The sequence below is a fragment of the Aethalodelphis obliquidens genome, unplaced genomic scaffold, assembly GCF_003676395.1.
Source record: "Aethalodelphis obliquidens isolate GAN/ISIS:26980383/991018 unplaced genomic scaffold, ASM367639v1 scaffold3, whole genome shotgun sequence".
NCBI lineage: Eukaryota > Metazoa > Chordata > Mammalia > Artiodactyla > Delphinidae > Aethalodelphis > Aethalodelphis obliquidens.
Window position 1 is genome coordinate 71385323 of NW_020837947.1, and position 17709 is coordinate 71403031.

The 17709-nt window shown below is 40.4% G+C and overlaps 1 protein-coding gene across 3 annotated transcripts in view; it reads left to right on the plus strand.

The window, feature by feature from the left end:
- UBE3D (ubiquitin protein ligase E3D) overlaps window positions 1–17709 on the plus strand; it is a 325583-nt gene that overhangs the window by 142820 nt on the left and 165054 nt on the right. The window contains exon 10 of one of the 3 annotated variants that reach the window (XM_027091605.1): window positions 11408–12553. The exons of 1 other annotated variant lie outside the window; for it this stretch is intronic. In XM_027091605.1, the coding sequence (XP_026947406.1) occupies window positions 11408–11464 (57 nt within the window). In that variant the 3' untranslated portion in view covers window positions 11465–12553. Of the gene's footprint in view, window positions 1–11407; window positions 12554–17709 lie in introns of those variants that run through there. One more of the 3 variants, XM_027091608.1, reaches the window with a different exon arrangement.

The following is a 17709-nucleotide window of genomic DNA, read 5'->3' on the forward strand; positions in this document are numbered from 1 at the left end:
TTAGGTCCATCCATTCACTCCCGCTGCTGAGTGCCTCGATGAATAATCAGTCAGACTCTTCTTTCTAGTTAATGTTATAAGTTGGATATATTGGGGAGAAGCCTAATTATTGGTAAATTCAGCCAGATAGTTTCATGTATTAAACACCCATGGCTTAGTCAATAATCCTGGGTTCAGAACTGAATTTCCATGGAATGAATTATATCTCTAACCAAGGATGTGCTGGCTTGAACCACTTGGAGTGCTTTCCGTTACACACACCCGCTCTACACAATCCTGTCAGTGGCCTCTGGACTCAGAGTTATTTTTCTAGTAGCTGGTGATATTTTACACGAAGCCATCTACATTCTTCCGTGTGCAGACATTATAGGTTTGCAGTTTTTTCTTCAGACGTAATGTGTGCAATGTCAGTCCCTGTCCCTGGTAGATACTATTGTCATAGGTTAGTATAAGCGAGAGAAAGCCTTATGTAAGCCTTGGAGGTTTTTTATACACAATCAGCCAATTGTGCTTCTTCCTTTAAAAATAATTAAAGAAGCATGAATTTATTCATGAACAGCAGAGAAGAATTTATTCATGAACAGCATCTGTAGCAATATTTAAAATACATAAAACATTAACATCTAGTTATAATAATAATAATCGTCTCTTTCAGTTTTTGAGGGTCTTGTCCATTCCAGGGCCTGCCAGGCCATTGATGTCCTTTGTCACTAGTCCCCACGGCCACCGGTGGGCAGAACTGGAGGGAGAGGAGGCTCTTAGCTTGGAGGAGTCAGGGAAGGGATTCAGTCTCATCTTTCCCTTGGTCTGAATCTTTGCTCTCTGTACAGAGTACCACCTTCTCACACCAATCTGTCTTTACTTCTCAGCTTCATGTACTCTGTCTCCAGCTTTCCACATCAGTTAGACTTCACCAGTCTGCACTCTCCTCGTGTCTACCTGATTTCCTCTGGCTTCTCGTGGAGCTTAGAATGGCAGGTGTAAAACTTACCACTTTGAACCCTGGCAGCCCTTGATGAGTATGTGCCCTTTTCTGTTCCCATACACTGAGTTGTTCTTAACTTGGAGACGCTCCACCAACAGTTCTATATACAAGAGCCCCTCTTTACTTTCCAAGCAAAAAGGAAAAAAAAAAAAAAAATCACAAAGCATTATCCTCTTCATTGTGCTCCCTTCCGCACACATTTACTATTGTTTCATTTTGTAGTTATGACATCCTCATGCTCCTCCTTTAAAATAAATAAATTACAGTTTTATGAGCCCTATTTCCAGCAACTCCAAATACCAGGCTTAAGAAATAAATGGTATTTATTTAAAAATGGATATATTAGCATGCTTTCCTTTTTAAAGATTCATGTATCTTTAATATTATATTTTCAAAGTAATGTCTAAGGAGTAAGTGGCTGGTTCCAATGTGATCCATTTCTCACTAGGCCTTAACTGTTGTTTGATTATTCCAAGTCATAATCTTTTCTACTGAACTGACTAAACTATGCCAATGTAACTTATCCTGCTTGCTAAACTTACAGACAAAAATTCCTTTCTGAGGTTTCAGGCTGGTTTCTCATTTATCCTGCGGGCTCTCCTCACTTGCCGGAAGCTTTCTCTTAGAATCAAGGAATTATTTTCTCTTTACAGGAAGGGCTTGAATTTGCTCTTCTATCTTCTTCTTTCTCCTCTTTACATCTAACCGTAAAGAAGTAATCTGCTTTCTGCTTAACAAATAAGAGCGACTGCATCATTTCAACTGCTACTAAATCTGTTTTAAAATTGGAATATAATGGATTCTTTCTTCAACTAAAGTTACTTGCAATTATCTCTCACCATAATTAGATGGAAGGGAGCTTTGATGATGGAATGAACACTAGGCTCAGAAACAAAGACCCGATTGCACACCCAGCCTTGTTACTAGCTTATAGCAGTGAGCAGAAGTTACTCAGCTTCTCTGAACCTCAGTTCCTCATTTATAATCCAGAGACAATTAAATTAGATATTTAATTCAAGTGGATTTTATAAAGATTTAATGGGATGCTGCCTGGCACTTAATTTCTTCACTGCATAGAAAACATATTAACATTTACTAAAGGGCTTATACAAACTATTAAAAACATTAAGCCCCCTGTTGGTAGGTTAAAAAAAAGGATGTGAATTCACGATTAACCAAATTACAAGAAACAAACGTTTGGGAGAATGTTATTAAACAAACGTTTGGGAGAATGTTTAAACTCATAGCAATTAAATAAATTCAAAGAGCATGAGATGTCATTTCCTTTTATTAAATTAGTACTAATTTTTTTAAAAAAAGATAGGATGCTGGTGGCATTACCAGTTGGTACAGCTCATTGGAAAAAATATGTATCAAATTAGATTAATACTCATACATTTCAATCTAATAATCCCATTTCTGGGACTCTATCCTAAGGGAATATTCTAAAAATTGAAAAAAATTATAAACACGATAGTAACTACTTCATTATTACTTTTTTTTTTTTTTTGCGGTACGTGGGCCTCTCACTGTTGCGGCCTCTCCCGTTGCGGAGCACAGGCTCCGGACGCGCAGGCTCAGCGGCCATGGCTCACGGGCCCAGCCGCTCCATGGCATGTGGAATCCTCCCAGACCGGGGCACGAACCCGTGTCCCCCTCATTGGCAGGCGGACTCCCAACCACTGCGCCACCAGGGAAGCCCCATTATTACTTTTGATATTAACAAACCTGGGAACAACTTAAATTTGTAATAGATTGTTATGATGGACTGTTTTGCAGCTATTAAAATAAGAATAAAGACTTACTGAGCAGCACCTAAAAATGTTTATTATGATATAAAAAATATGCACATGTGATAATCAATATGAGAAAAATGCATCTTAAAACCATATGGAAATAGACCCACATAGTAATAATATTAGAGTCTTTGGGGAAACAGGAAAAAAATAATGCACTTAATTTCTTCACTGCGTAAAAAACATATTAACATTTACTAAAGGGCTTATACAAACTATTAAAAAAATTAAGTCTCTGTTGGTAGGTTAAAAAAAAAGGACGTGAATTCACAGTTAACCAAATTACAAGAAACAAACAGACGCTCTCTGTTTTCCTCTTTCTCCAAATCTTTTGTAAGATACTGTTAATTTTAAGATTAAAATTAGAGTTATAATCTAATGTATTCAGTCTGAAAAAAATACTTGTCCAGTGCCTCCTATGTGTCTGGGAAATTTGTTATAGCAATTCTGGGTTTTAAAAATGCCAGAATTTTTTCTCGTTATTTACTCCAGGGCAATAAAAAAAACAAAAAATTGTGCTTAGTGGACTATTTAGAATAAGTACTTCATATACAAGCTAAGATTTCAGGTGCTGTTATGTGTAACCTAAGCATTTTATGCCAGACTGTCAGCCCAACCCGTGTTAAATATAATGGTGTTGTGTCTCACTGTAGCCGTCTGCTTCGGGACTCATTCCAAAATTAACTTACCAGCTTACTCAGGTCATTCCACTGAGGAAAATGGGATCACAGTGATATATTAGCCATAACATCAGTGTGAACAAGACTTTGAATAACGCATCTCAGAGCGACACTCTAGGTAACTGGATTGGAGTAAGCTAGACAAGGTCATTTGCAAAGTATTGTGGCATTATTTTAGTCGAAATTTTTAGTGAAAGAATGATAGAGTCACTCGTAGCTGTAAGAAAGAGTTTGAAAGATCACTTGCACACGTTGCCCAGTTTCCCCCAGTGGTAACATTTTACAGAACTATGGTACTGGGGTATTGACATGGTGCAGTCCTCCCATCTTACTCAGATTTCCCTGGTTGTATGTGTACTCCTTTGCGTATGTGTGTGCAAGTGTATGACGTTCTGTGTAGTTGTATACCTGGGTCTGTTTGTGCATCCACCACAGTCAAGACACTGAACAGTTCCGTTGGCACCAGGATCCCTCCTGTTGTCCTTGTATAATCACACCCTCCCTCCTCTCACCATCCCCAACCCCTGGTAACCACTACCTTGTCCTCTGTTTGTGAAATTTTGTCATTTCAAAAATGTTGTATAAATGGAACTTTACAGTACATAACCTTTTGAGCCTAGCGTAACTCCCTGGTGAATCTTCCAAGTTGTTGCATGTATCAACAATTCGCTGCTTGTTAGTGTGGAGTAGGTATCCACAGTGTGGATGTACCACCCTTAAGCATTCATCTGGGCTGATTCCAGGTTTTGGCTCTTAAAATGATGCTGCCATGAACATTCATGTACAGCTGTTTGTGTGAACATAAAGTTTTCATTTCTCTGGGATAAAGGTCCAAGACTGCAGTTGCTGGGTCATACAGTAATTATGTACATGTTTAGTTTTTAAAGACTGCCAAACTGTTTTCTAGAATGTCTATCCTGTTTTATAGGCATACTCCAAGCAATGTATGGGAGATTTCTTCTTTACCAGCTTATTCTGAAGTCAAATTTGTGACAGTTTTCTTTACCTGAACCAAATAAGTTTGCTAAACATGCCCATGTTAAGTAGATTTAGAAAAGAAAACTATATCAGGGCATATCAGAAGCTCTTCCCTCTCACCCCACCCCCCCAAAAAAAAACACCATTCTCTCAACTCTCACTAGACTAGCTTTACACAGTGGGTCAGTTTGAGAAATTTGGCCCCTTCAGTCTCTAGATAGCTAACAAAAAGGACTCAGTCCTCCTTTTGTAGATGTTGGGCCCGATCTATATCAATATCAAGATACTGGTCTAGACGTAATTTGTTTCTTTCTCCCTTGTTTTGACAATCTTGTTGTCTTCTAGAAAAAAAAATGTTTTTTTTTAAAGGACTCTTGGATACCCTAGACCAGCGTCTTCATTTTGCAGTGGCCAGAAATGAAGGCACTGGATTAGGAGTTAGAAGAACTGTGTTTGAGTCGTTCCTCTAATTAGCTGTGCCACTGTAAATACATCAGTTACCTTCTCTAAGTTCGCTCAGCTGGGTAAAATGCTCTCCAACTCTAGCGCTTATCAGAATCACCTGGAGGACCTACCGGTTGCTGGGCCCCGCCCCTGGAGTTTCTGGTTGAGCAGGTCTAGAATGTAGGAGGATTTGTATGAGGATTTGAGTTCCCAGGGGATGCCATTAAGTCTCGTCCAATGGAATAGAGCTTACTTTATTTTGTATTTGCCCTAGTGTCTGGGTCTCAACATATGTTTGAACGAACAAAGGAATTGTAATGCATGGCATATTTGCCCATTTACAAGACAATTTATGTCAGGTAATAATAAATACTGTTTAAATGAATGAATGGAAGTGAAAAAAGAGCGAATCTTCATTCTTAACAGCCTTTGACAAAGACCTCAGGGACAGTATTATTAGTAAACACTGGGTAATAGTTCCATTGTTTGCATGTGTACCTAGTTGTCTCTATAATATCTTCATCATTAGGTTAAAAATTTAAGTTTCTTGAAAGAAACAAATGACTCTGGTTATTTGGTTAAATGTATTGCTTTTTATAGTTTCTCAGAATTCCTAGTATTAAGGACTGTTGAATACATATTATTGACTGCCTGAATTGACTAAAATAAACATTAGATTTGCCTGTATTTAAAAAAAAAAAAAAAAAAGTCTGGTCCAGAGATGACACCTTGAGGACCCAGGCCAGATTATGCCAAAGTCCTCTGGGCCCAACAGTTAGTAACATCCCCTCACTTATCCACACCCCCCCGCAACGCCCCCAAAAAACCCCTCAAGTTTGCTTTCTGGTGGAATAAGTTATGCATTTATCCTTTTTTATTTTTTTTAAGTGACCCAGATATATAGCAGAATATAATACAGTCATTAAAAATGTCATAGAAGAATATTCACTGTCATGGGAAGATTACCACAATATATCATTAAGTTAAAAAGAAGCTACATATTACAAAACAGCATATGCAGAAATGTCCAGTTATACATAGAAAGTAAATCTAAAAAGATACATCCAAAACGCTTAATAGTAGTTACTCTGAATAATGAAGTTGCAAAAATTTTATTTTCCTCTTTCTGTGTGTTTCTCATTTCGTCTGTACCTAATATATTTATAGATCAGTTATGAAAACGAAAAATTACCATGAGCAATACAAGTCTTGATTTCTCTAAGTTTTAATCATTACAGTTAAGAACTTGTTGAATACCAACCAACACAAATAAGGCTCTTCAGGTATGAGATAAAATTGTCCAGGAGGGTTTACAGAGGCAGCTACGACCTTCCTTAGCCCTTTCCCGAAAAAGTGTGGGAGCTCACTTTGTGCCGTTCTCCTTACTTGACAGAATTCTGCACTTACGCGCCTGAATAGTCCCGGCCCCAGGAACACTCGTTACAGCATCTCATCACTGCCTGTGTGATGTTTCCACAGAGCTTTTCCACTGTTCAGCAGTGGGATCCACAGCCACAGCCTCCCAAGCTAGTCCCTCCTCCCTCCTTGACAGCGGGTTGGAAAGTGTTTTACACGGATGAGGCTAGTCTCTCCTTTGGTTGCGTCTGTTAGAAAAATTAATATATACAGCTAAAATAGGAATTTTAAAATATCACTGAGATAAACCTATTTAGATGCCAGAAACCAGCTCTCTGCTATGGAAAGCTCTTTTGTCCCCCACGTGGGTTCGTGTCCCCTCCTGGAATTTCTAACTGTCCTGCTGTCCCAAGTACATTGTCTTCTTCAACACCCATGCTTCTCAACATTATGATAGATCAGGATGAGCATGACTTCCTTGAAATATTATTTGTTGAAATGGTTTTGCTACTAAAAATGTCAATGAATTGATACTGTAGGAAAACACTCCATTTCTGGACTCTAGTGACTCCGTTTCTGAATAAACTTGTTTGATCAGAGGCATGTTGCCGGTAGGGCAGTGCAGGGGTGATTTTCATACCACCACTCCTGTCCAGAGCTGCAGTGGTACCACTGCCTTTCTGCCACGTTCCCTCGTGTACGTTCCCATAGGAATGAGAAACTAAAAGGACTTTCTGATTTATGAGTGACAGTGTATTTATTGTGGTGGTACTGTTTAACGTTATACCTTTTAACACCCACCCATATTGGCATCATAGAATTTCCTTTAACAAATATGTTTTGTGCTTGAGAAAATATATTTTTATGTAACACCTAAAGACTGTTGCCATATAATGTTTGCCCCATGGGCTTGCTATCATTAGCGAGGTTGGTGGGTTTGCCTTATATAACCAGGAGCTTCAGGCAACTGCATCAGAAGGGCTTGTTCACCACAGTGCTGTTGTAATAGCACCATCCAACACCAGCAATGCTTCTACAACCCCATGACTCTGAAAGGGGTGCTGAGAAGCTTACATCCAGAACTTTCTTGCTTTGTTGAAGAATAGGCTCAGGACCCAGGAATTGCTGCTTTTGTCCATGTGTCCAGCCCCATCTGGAGAGGAAGAGGCATCGGTCGTCTTTACCCCACTCACATCTATGTCTTCTGGTACTTCACATGCTGCCCTCCGCTAGAAAGCATAGCTGTGCTTTGCTTCACTGGTTCCCGCTAGATGAAAATCACAAGCTTTTGATTGACCTGTAAATTATCCTAGTGCATCCATGGCCTAAATAAAATACAAGGTAAGGGTTTAAATCCCTTTAAAGACACTGATCCTATTTGCTTTTTTCCCACTTTCTAAAGGCTTTTACAGAATTTGAGTTGGAAGGCCGCGCTGGTGTTTCCTTGGTCTAGTATTTCTGTCCACATATAAGTGTGTGGACAGTGTCCACACAGGCGTTGTCATTTTAGTGGGATAAGATCTTCTTCCTCATTGTATTGCTTCTCCCATCTTTGGTCCTTTGTTCCTTCCTTCCTGTTTGCTAGTAGTTCCTTTAGCAAAGCCAGCATCTTTTAGTGGGAACAAAGTATATCCCACTCAGTGCCATGCCAGGTTTTATTGTCTCTCCTTGCCAACACACTATTCATAATTAGAGTAATAACTGCCTTGTTCGGGCTACTGCTTCAGAAATCACACTTCCTTTCATAACCCAAGAATGATCCTTTTTCTGCCAGCAGGCATTAGGCGTCCGTCTTAGACTTATTCCAACCTATTAGAATCATCTCATGACTTGACTCTCCCCAACTCGCATGTTAGTGCCACGAGGGAATGCCTTCTCACTGTGGTCTGTGACTGGACAGTCACAGGCACATAGATGGTACTTAATCATCGAATGAATCGAGTGAATGAAGACAGCCTGCCAGCCCAGAGAGAGGACAATCTTATACTATTTATTCAACACAAAGAGTGGAGTCCAGGTGTCATCAGCACAGGCCTGATTGATGCTGAATTAGTGAGTTAGTAAATGGTTTGTACCCCATTGTGATTTAAGACTCGAAACAAATAATATGCTTGAAAAGGTCATTTTCTTTTATTATTTTTATATTTACATTGTATATTTTATTTTGTAAATGAAGTTTGAGCCTAGAAACTGGATTTTGTAATATAAAGTATAAACTTTTTTGCCATGCCATAACATTTATTCCAGACATAACTTTGAACAGGAGCCGTACCTAGACAAAAATATATATTTAAGGAATAGTTTTAAATATTTATTTTTTTAAGTCTACAGTACCCTTTAAAAGGAACATTTGTGTATGGCTCTGCTACTTATTCTAAAGAGACTTTTCTAAAGCTCACAATTATTATGAAACTCACAGTTTCCAGTATTGTACAGTTTTATCTGTCTTGTTTAGTGCACCTCAAAGCATTTATGTAGGATTTTTTTTTAATGTTAATTTTATCTTGTGCAGTCTGCCTTGACAGCATGTCTTTTTATTGATTGAAATTCCAGCTCTATGTTGAGAAATAGAATTTCATAGTATAATTTTGTTAACTAAGATAACGAGAACATTCAAAAGTGTTTAACATATTTGCGCAATTGTACAGAAGCATTATAAACTGAACATTTGGTCAGCCGTTACAGCAGCCTGGCCCTGTTTATGGTAGTTTAAGAAGATTGTTTTTAGATGGTGACTCAAAGCAGAGGCATTATTTTTAGACATTTTCATTCTCTCTCCCCTTTTCCTTTCCCAAGTGTCCAAATCCAGGAGGAGAGAACAGGGGGAGTCAAATGTTACAGCCAACTCCAGAGCCCTGTCTTCCCTGGTTTCTAATAATTATTTATACTTCTGTAACTATATATTCCAGGAATGTAACAACGGAGCCTGAAGCTGTAGCTGTACTCATAGACTCTGCAAAGCTGTAAAACTTCTTACTTTGGGGAATAAAACTAAAAAGATGAAATACAGAGATTCTTCTCAGTGTAGTAGAACAAAATAAAATTATCCTGTCTTAAAATAAATGGCAGTTAGGGAAAGCAATTTTTCCTGTCATGGACAAAAGCTAGGGAACACAAAATCAACATCTGAAATATGTTAACTCACAGTGTTTTAAATAAAAAGAAGCTAAAATGCATCGTACAATACCTGTTCCCAAGGATGATGGCAGTTTCTTGTTATTAAGTCCTGCAAAACACATAGTGTCCTTGGCAGGCGGCACTATAAAAAAGAACGATGGAAAAAAGAAAAGACGTATTAGGTCTAATTAAATTTCTTTTCTTTTTTGCTGGGGACTCCATTTTGCATTATTTGTTTTAATGAGCTCAGCCTCATGTAGTTTTCTCCATCCTGTGTCCATATTCACAGGCATGCCAAAGAAAATAAATCTTTCATACTTGAGACAATAATGAGGATTAGAAGTCCCCCAACCTGTGCAGTTTTATCTTGATCATCTATCTGTAAACTTACCAGGGGAAAAAGCATGGATTAGAAATCAAAATTTCTTCCTAAAACCACCATTGCCACTTACTTAGTTTTTCTGAGCTTCTGTTTCTTCATTTGTAAAACAAAGTTTCAAATGCCTGCGTTACCTAAATCACCAGACTGTGCTGAGGATGAAAAGAGTTAAAATAGGAAAGTGTTTTACAGGTTTCAGGTAGGTCCCGTTATAATTCCCATTTTGCAGACAAGGAAAGGCTGAGAGAGGTTAACAAGCTTGTCGAAGGTCACAGAGAGATCTAATTCTAAATTTCAGCATTTTCAAGCACTGGCAGTGTTAATGTTTTGAGACTGACAGTTCTTTCTTATGGGGAGCTGTCCTGCACATAACTGGACGTTTAGCAGCATCCCTACCTCTCTACCCACTAGATGCCATTAGCATCCCCCAAGTTGTGCCAACCAAAAATATCTCCAGGGACTCCCCTGGCGGTCCAGTGGTTGGGACTCCGGGCTTCCACTTCAGGGGGCTTGGGTTTGATCCCTGGTCTGGGAACTAAGATCCCACATGCTGTGACAAAAAAAAAAAGTCTCCAGACACTACCAAATGACCCCTGGTGGGCGAAATTGTCCCAAGGAGAGAACCACTGGTCTGTATGGTTCCAGAGCCAAAGTTCTTAACCATTTTTAGGATGACATTTATCATCATCAGTTATTCTATGTAGTTCCTGGTTGGAATACTCCATGACACAGCAGTTTTCAGAATTCAAAAAGAGATAGCTGGGTTTTATTCATCGTCTTTGTGTCTCTGAGTATCAGCAGTGGTATTGGCATCTTGGGAATCTCCCTGTAAACTGTTCTTGAAGAAGCAGAATGTCCCCACTGGGATGCTAACCACCGTGAGCGAGAAGTCAGACTCAGTGACCCCCGAAGTCCCCTTCCCTGGGATTCTGTGATCATTCCCTAAAGGGCCCAGCTGGTCTGTCTTCAACAGCCCCTTCTCATCAGAATATTCATGGGCTCCTAATGTCTGTCATCTGAGAGGCCAGGGAGGGAAACACAAGTATTTTCATAAGCATTCTCTCATTTACTCTTCACAATAAGCCCTTGAGGTTTGCATCCGTTGTCCATAAGAAGGGGTGAGCTCACATCCTTCTACTCTCCTATCCTGTCCCCTCCGCATTCCATGTTTATATTTTGTTTAGGAATCTTAACCTCTCTTCTGTGCCTGCTCCTTCAACTTTGTTCTCATTGCAGAACTTGATGTAAAAACTCAGTGGGAAGTTGATATGGAAACTCAGCAGGGGCCTTTCTCACCAGTACTGTATGAAGAGTAACATCCTTCTGAATTACTCAACATAAAGCAGATGGCTTTTGCCCTGCACGACTCTTCACTTTTCCTATCCCCTTAACAGGGATCGTTAAATACATACCTCCTTCAACTGCGTTTGGGGACTTAAGTACCAAATGTCCACGAGTAGAATGTTTTGCTTCTGCTGCTCACTCTTTCCCCCCAAAAAAGGCCTGGGACGAGCTTTCTAACTGCCCCGTGTTTCTCCATCTTTATCTCTAACCTACATTCCACTCTCTTCCTGGTGCTGGCAACTTCCCAATTTATTATCACCCCTGAACCCTGAGCTAGAATTTTCTCAGTGTTTATTGATTGACTTTATTATGTTTGTTTCTCCTTTAGCTAAAACTCTTGAGAAATTCGATGCATTTGATCTGGACCTTATTAAATATAGTCTGAAAATATTTTGTACCTAAGCCTGTATGAATTAAAATGTTTTAAAACAACCGAGTTTTAAGATAAATTGCTGCTGGCAAGCCCAATAAATATGATGCAATTAAAAGCATTGGCATGACCCGAAGAGAGACTGGTATAATTACCGATCGTAATGAGAAACTGGAATTGCCCAGGAGTCTTCGGGATTTGGAATAATGCTCATGGAAGACCCAAAGCAGCCGTTAGAACCAATGGGAAAGAGAACTGGGTTACTTCACGGCAATACAACTTGAGTGTCAATTTAAACTCCTTTTTTTCCTTTAAAATGCATGTGAATTATTTTAACTACCGTATGGTTCATTAAAAAAGGACTAAATCTGCTCCTGCTGTGAAATGGCAACGTCTGGCCCGACTAAGAGTCGTTTTTCTTTGTAGACCTGTGAGCATCCTTACCGAGCAGACTTACCTGATTCAGGTTTGATGTGTACTCAGCCATTTCATCACATTCTATAAGGAAAGCACTGTGGGTTTTTCTTCCTTTTCCAGGTGGCCTTTTTGAAGATGTAACTGCGGGAGCTGACACATTCCTCTCCACAGCACGGGGCGCACCGGCAGCCAGCCGTCGGCCCAGTGGGCAACAATTACAGAGACAAGAACCCAGCTACAGAATGAGAACAGGGCATCACAGTTTTGAGTTTACCTGCCTGCATATATTCTCTAAGAGGAGCGTTAACTTGAAACCTTTGAAAAACCAAGGCTGTGAAGAAAGTCATAGTAGCAGGTTGAGAGATAAGTATAGAATTTACGTCTCTATTTCCCACCGAGAGAAGTATTCAGATATGTGCTGTGTCAGCACCACCTGGAGAGAGAGCTGGTGGAGACCCATCTGTCCTGTGCGGAATGCGGCAAGGGGCTTCACTGGTGGAATTGAATGCTAGCTGCTGCAAATCTTAGGACATACGCTTTCAGAGAACTTCGCAGGCTCGTCTAAAAACATTGTTTTAAAAGAAAATATGGAATTTTGTATACCTTATTCAGAGGAGATGCTCAGTAAATAAATGTTTGTTGAATGCATGATTATCAAATTAAAGGGTTTCCCGTTTATGCAAACCTGTATGTGTTCCTTTTGTTCTTTATTTCCTTTACCAAATACTGCTTCAGATCAATACATATACCTCACTGACATCCTGTTACAGAGTTGTCTGAGCCCTTGTGTGCCAGAGCAGGTGGTGAGGAAACCACTGAATGAGAATGACAGAGCTGGAGGGGATCCTTCAGGGCATAGGCCTCGCCCCTCATTTTACAGAGAAGGTTTCAGACTTGTTGGTAATCATACAGTAGGAGCAACTCTGGGACTGGAGCCAAGCAGATCCTCCCTGCCCACTCCTCAAGGGAGGACAGTCTCTGGATTTGCAGCTATATCTGCTTCTCATCAAGCCTGTTTGTTACCAAACTCAGGTTCAGATGCTCGCCGCTTGAAAGCCAATACTCCAGAGACGAGTGTTGGTTGGAACGGAAAAGCTGCTTTATTCAGGAGGCCAGCAACCTGGGGAGATGGCGGACTTGTGGCCAAAAACGAACTCCAAAGATTCTGCTCAACCACGGAAGTTTTTAAAGGGAGAATCATTTGGGGAGGGGGTCTGAGTCTTCATTTTCTTCTAGAGTGTGCAGACTTTCTTCCGATTGGCTGTTGGTGAGGTAACAGGGCGGTGCTCCAAGAATCTTGCGCTCAACCTGAAGTTACCATCCTCCACTTGGATGGGGGGGTCTTAGTTCCTGCAGAAGGTATTGTTATGTGTATCCCTTGAGGAGGAACCAGGACCCTGATTTAATCACTGCACTATTGTTTCTTGACTCATCCTTAGTTTCTGCATTCCTTCCCTTCTCGGATTAGCAACTGTTTGAATCTGCCCTTTGGAACTCAGGGAGGGTCTAGGAGGCCGCATGAAGCCTATTTCCTACAAACAAGAAATCGGGGACATGGAAAGGAGGAGGGTCCTTGTACCCAGGAGGGTCCTCCTTTGTTTTGTATTGGCATTAATCCTACCCTACAGACCACCTAATGCCTCTTTACTCATAAAGAGTAAATCTGTCCCCTGATTTCCTAACACCCTCAACATGGGGGTCACTGGCGTTGTGATTTAGTGAACCTTTCATGATTTCTTCTTCCGTGTAGTTTTAACCAAAACACAGGTCCTACCAGCAGAGCAGTGGTGTAATATTCCTAATTCTGTGGCTGGTGAACGGACATAGGAAGAAAACCCCTCTGTCTCATCCTGCAGGGTCATTTTATTAAGCACAGTGTGAAACGTTAAAGTTCTGAGTATTACGTCCAAGACTCACAGCCATAAGGGAGAGTTGGTTTGACATCACAGAAGCTACTAAACTCCCAGACACCTTGCTGACTTTTGGTGCTTTTGATTTCTGTCCGTCAGTACAGAGCAGGGTTTTCAACCTCGGCACTATTTACATTTGGGGCCCCAGAAGGCTTTGTTTTGGAGACTGTCCTGTGCTGTGGGGAGGAAAAACCTTTCTTCCTAAACCCTCCTAGGTTCAGTGGCTGGGGCTTGCGAATCAAGCTGACAAAAGACAGATTAACGACAGAAAAATAAAACCAGCTTCATTACATACATCTGCACAGAAGTTTCACAAAGACATGAGACTTTAGGAAGTGGCCAGATGATCGAAATTTATCTACCATCTTAGAATAAACAAAGAAAAGGGAGTTTGCGGCTTCTGGGCAGGGGGTGGCAAGTTCTAGGAAGGTGAGGGGAGGAAATACGTGGTAAATAAGGGTTGTCTTGTTTTGTTGGTAATAGTTTCTCCGATGATAAGAGTTGTCTCCAGGTGTGGATGTTTTCCTGATACAGAGACATCTTTATAAATGGGAATTTCCTTTATAAATGTAAATTTCCTTTACAAAGGGAGAAATTTAGACTTCATTTTTAGGCAGTTAAGGGGAGGTTAAAAAGCTTTTCTTGCCTCTGCTCGTTCTCAGTTGTCTTTAGCTCAGAATAATCCTTATGCCAGAGTGGCGTATTTTGGGGTGACATATTCTGGTACCCATCAGTACGTTGGACAATGTTTAGCAGCATCCCTGGCCTCTATCCACCAGATGCCAGTTGCTCCCTCCTCCAGTTGTGACAACCAAAAATGTCTGCAGACATTGCCCCGGTGGCTGAAACTGACCCCAGTTGAGAACCACTGCTATTGAGGACGTGTCCTGAGAACAACATGTGGTGGTTGCCTGTAGTGGTGTATCGCCAATGACACAGTCATTCACAAAATCTGAGTCTTTTTCTGGCACGTGGCCTGGCTTTAGTATAATCTTGTTTTCGCAAATGGACACTGCTGATGAATACCATTGTGTGACTATTTCTTAAGAGGTCAGTTTGTTTTGATCCAATTGTTGGAGATTGGAATAAATTAGATGAAGCAGAGTTCAACCTGTGCCTAAAATAGAATTTCCTTCTGAGATAGTTTTTCTCCCTCTGGAAAAGAAACCCATACCATGCTAATGTTTGTTTAGTTTAGATGGTAAAGGTGCTCGTGATTCAAAAGATAACTCTACCGCTCAACAAAACCCAACTAGAAAGGTATTCTGATTTACTAATCTTGTCTAAGTAAAATCAGGTTAAGTCAAATATAGTGACGCCCCTTCACCTCTGTCTGGGGTCTGAATGGGAACCAAGCCAATGAGAGCTAAGCCCACCCCCCTCCTTTCTGTTGGCAGAAGCGGGCAGTGCAAGGTGGAGTGGCTGTGAGGGACTCTGAAGGAGGGGTGGGAACCAAAGGAGGGGACACACACACACACACACACACACGCACAGCAGATTTCTGTCCACACACTTTAGTTACCATGGGTGAAGCTGCATCTGTCGTGCCACCTGAAATCTTGTCATGGTGAAGTTCTCAGGCTCAGTCGGTCTCCATTGGTTCTCCCAGGGCTAGGAGGGGAAGGCCAGCACAGGTCAGCTAGTGCCCAGAGGGAGCTGAATGTAAACATCAAGTCCCTGGGTAGGTCTGAGAATAACATGTCTAAACCTGGGAGAGTTTATTTCTTTGGGACCACAGCGGGTGGGAAAAGAAGGGAAATGGGAGGCTTTCTATCTGACTTCCTCTTTGTACAGAGAAAATTGCTTCTGTGTGTGTGTGTGCGTGTGCGTGTGTGTGTGTGTGTGAATTTAGTAAACCACGTTAGGAGGGCTAGAGAGAATTGAAACAGGCTGTACAACCTTAATGTTGTCCCTTGAAAATCGTTCCACGCTAGCCTCCTGTGTCTTGTGAATACAATTCCAGAATCTATTCCACTGCATTCCTAGATAATGGTACTGAGAATTTTGAACAGTAAGAGGTTACCAAGGGCCAGAAGCATAGTAAAATATCAATTTCCAGTCCATTTTTTTATATCTAAAAACTTAAATCACTTAAGTAAGTTGTGAACAAATAAGATCAACGAGCATTGCTCACCCCTCATCCTACTAGGGTTACGTGGTAACACACTGCAGTGACCGACCAGCAGTGCACCCTGAGAGGAATTCGGGATGGAAAACCAGAGGAGGCACTCTGCTTAAACAAGCAGCCTCCTTAGATAGTTAGATGCATATCTCAGGAAGAATGTTATGAACCCAGAGTGTTGCATCTTTCCATACATAGGAAGGCACTGAAATCATGAACTTGAGATATCTATTCTTTGCGATTAGCAGTAATCTTTTACCAAGGTGTGTGCTAGACTGCATGTATGACCTCATCAAAAGTCATATATAAATGGGCCACTCCCCTACTTCCTTGGAGCAGTTTTCTCAGAGCTAATTGATTGGCTGTCTCCTGGGCTATAGTCCTCAATAAGACCCTGAGTAAAACTTAAACTCACAACCCTTATGTTGTGTGCTTTTTCTTTAAGTTGACAAAGTGATTATCTGTTAAATCACATATCGCTTAAATAAGTGGTTTTGTGAACCTGTTATCACCTAGTGTAATTACAGTCCATAGATCCTGTCGAACATTTCTACCGGCCACCCATTCCGGCAAACCAGTCTCTGAGGTTTCTTCATTTAACATGTATTTATTGAATGCCTTCTTCGTGCCAGACACAGTTATGGGTACAACAGATAGAATCAATAAAACAAAGTCCCTACCCTCACAGAGCTTACATTTTCATGGGGGAGCTGACCAAAAAAGTACTATATGTTACTGTAAAATGCTATGTTATACAATAGTATAATTTCTAAAAATAATAAATACAATAAGAAAAAACTGGGTAAAGGGAGAGTGAAGGGAAGTCCAACTTGAGCCTAAAGTGTGCAAAATATTTCAACTCCATGAAAAGTGACTGGAGACACATTATTAAATGCCAACAGATTGAGTAGAAACCACAAACTTACATCATTTTGCCGAAAGTACCTTGACTAAACAAGATACACCAGTGTTAGCAAAGGTTGTTTGATTTCATTGATTACAGAAAAGCTGACTAGATCTCAGATGTAATTGGCTTTGTCGTAACCACTTTGGTAATTAAACCCATCAGTAGCCCGTGCAGTAAAAAGTGCTGACAAGGTTAAATGGTTTTGCATAGAAAAAGCCAGCCTAGTTGTTGACCCTGTAACATTTGTTTTTGTTCTTAGCATATAACAAAGATTAATTGGGACTCATGTTTCATTGTAATTCAGGATGTGGGGATGACTGGTACATCTTATTCTGTAGTTAGAAAAGCATTAACGTTTATCTTACACATCAGAGGGGTGGTTCCCACTAACTGCTTATCTAAGCGTTCTACACATTCTTAAATAATCTTTATACTCAGCGGCATTCAGTGTGACTTAATATAATGATTTCTCTTCCTTTGCCTCTTGAGATGCCTCCAGCTTTTATCTATTGAATCGAGCTCATCATTCCTTAATCTAGGAGAAAAAATTGGGGGAACTTACATGGAAATAAATTCTTTTAAGAGGTAAATTCTCTAGTTTTAAGAAAATGACAAGAGAAACATTTGGTCAAAACATTTTAAAAAGCATCCAACCTATCCTAATATTCTTTTAAAAACATGAGTCCATTTTCATTGAGGAATAGACAAAACTAATTCATTCTCAATCCTGTTATAGATAAATTAAGAAACCCATTTTCAGGGGCCCACAATTATTCTGGGGTCCTTGGGCTACAGGGTACAATTAGCAGGGTGCAGGATTTGTGTCCCCTTTCTGCCTTGCAGTAGACCTACCTGTGACCTTCCACAGCCTTTCTTTAATATTTTTATTTGATCTCTTAACATT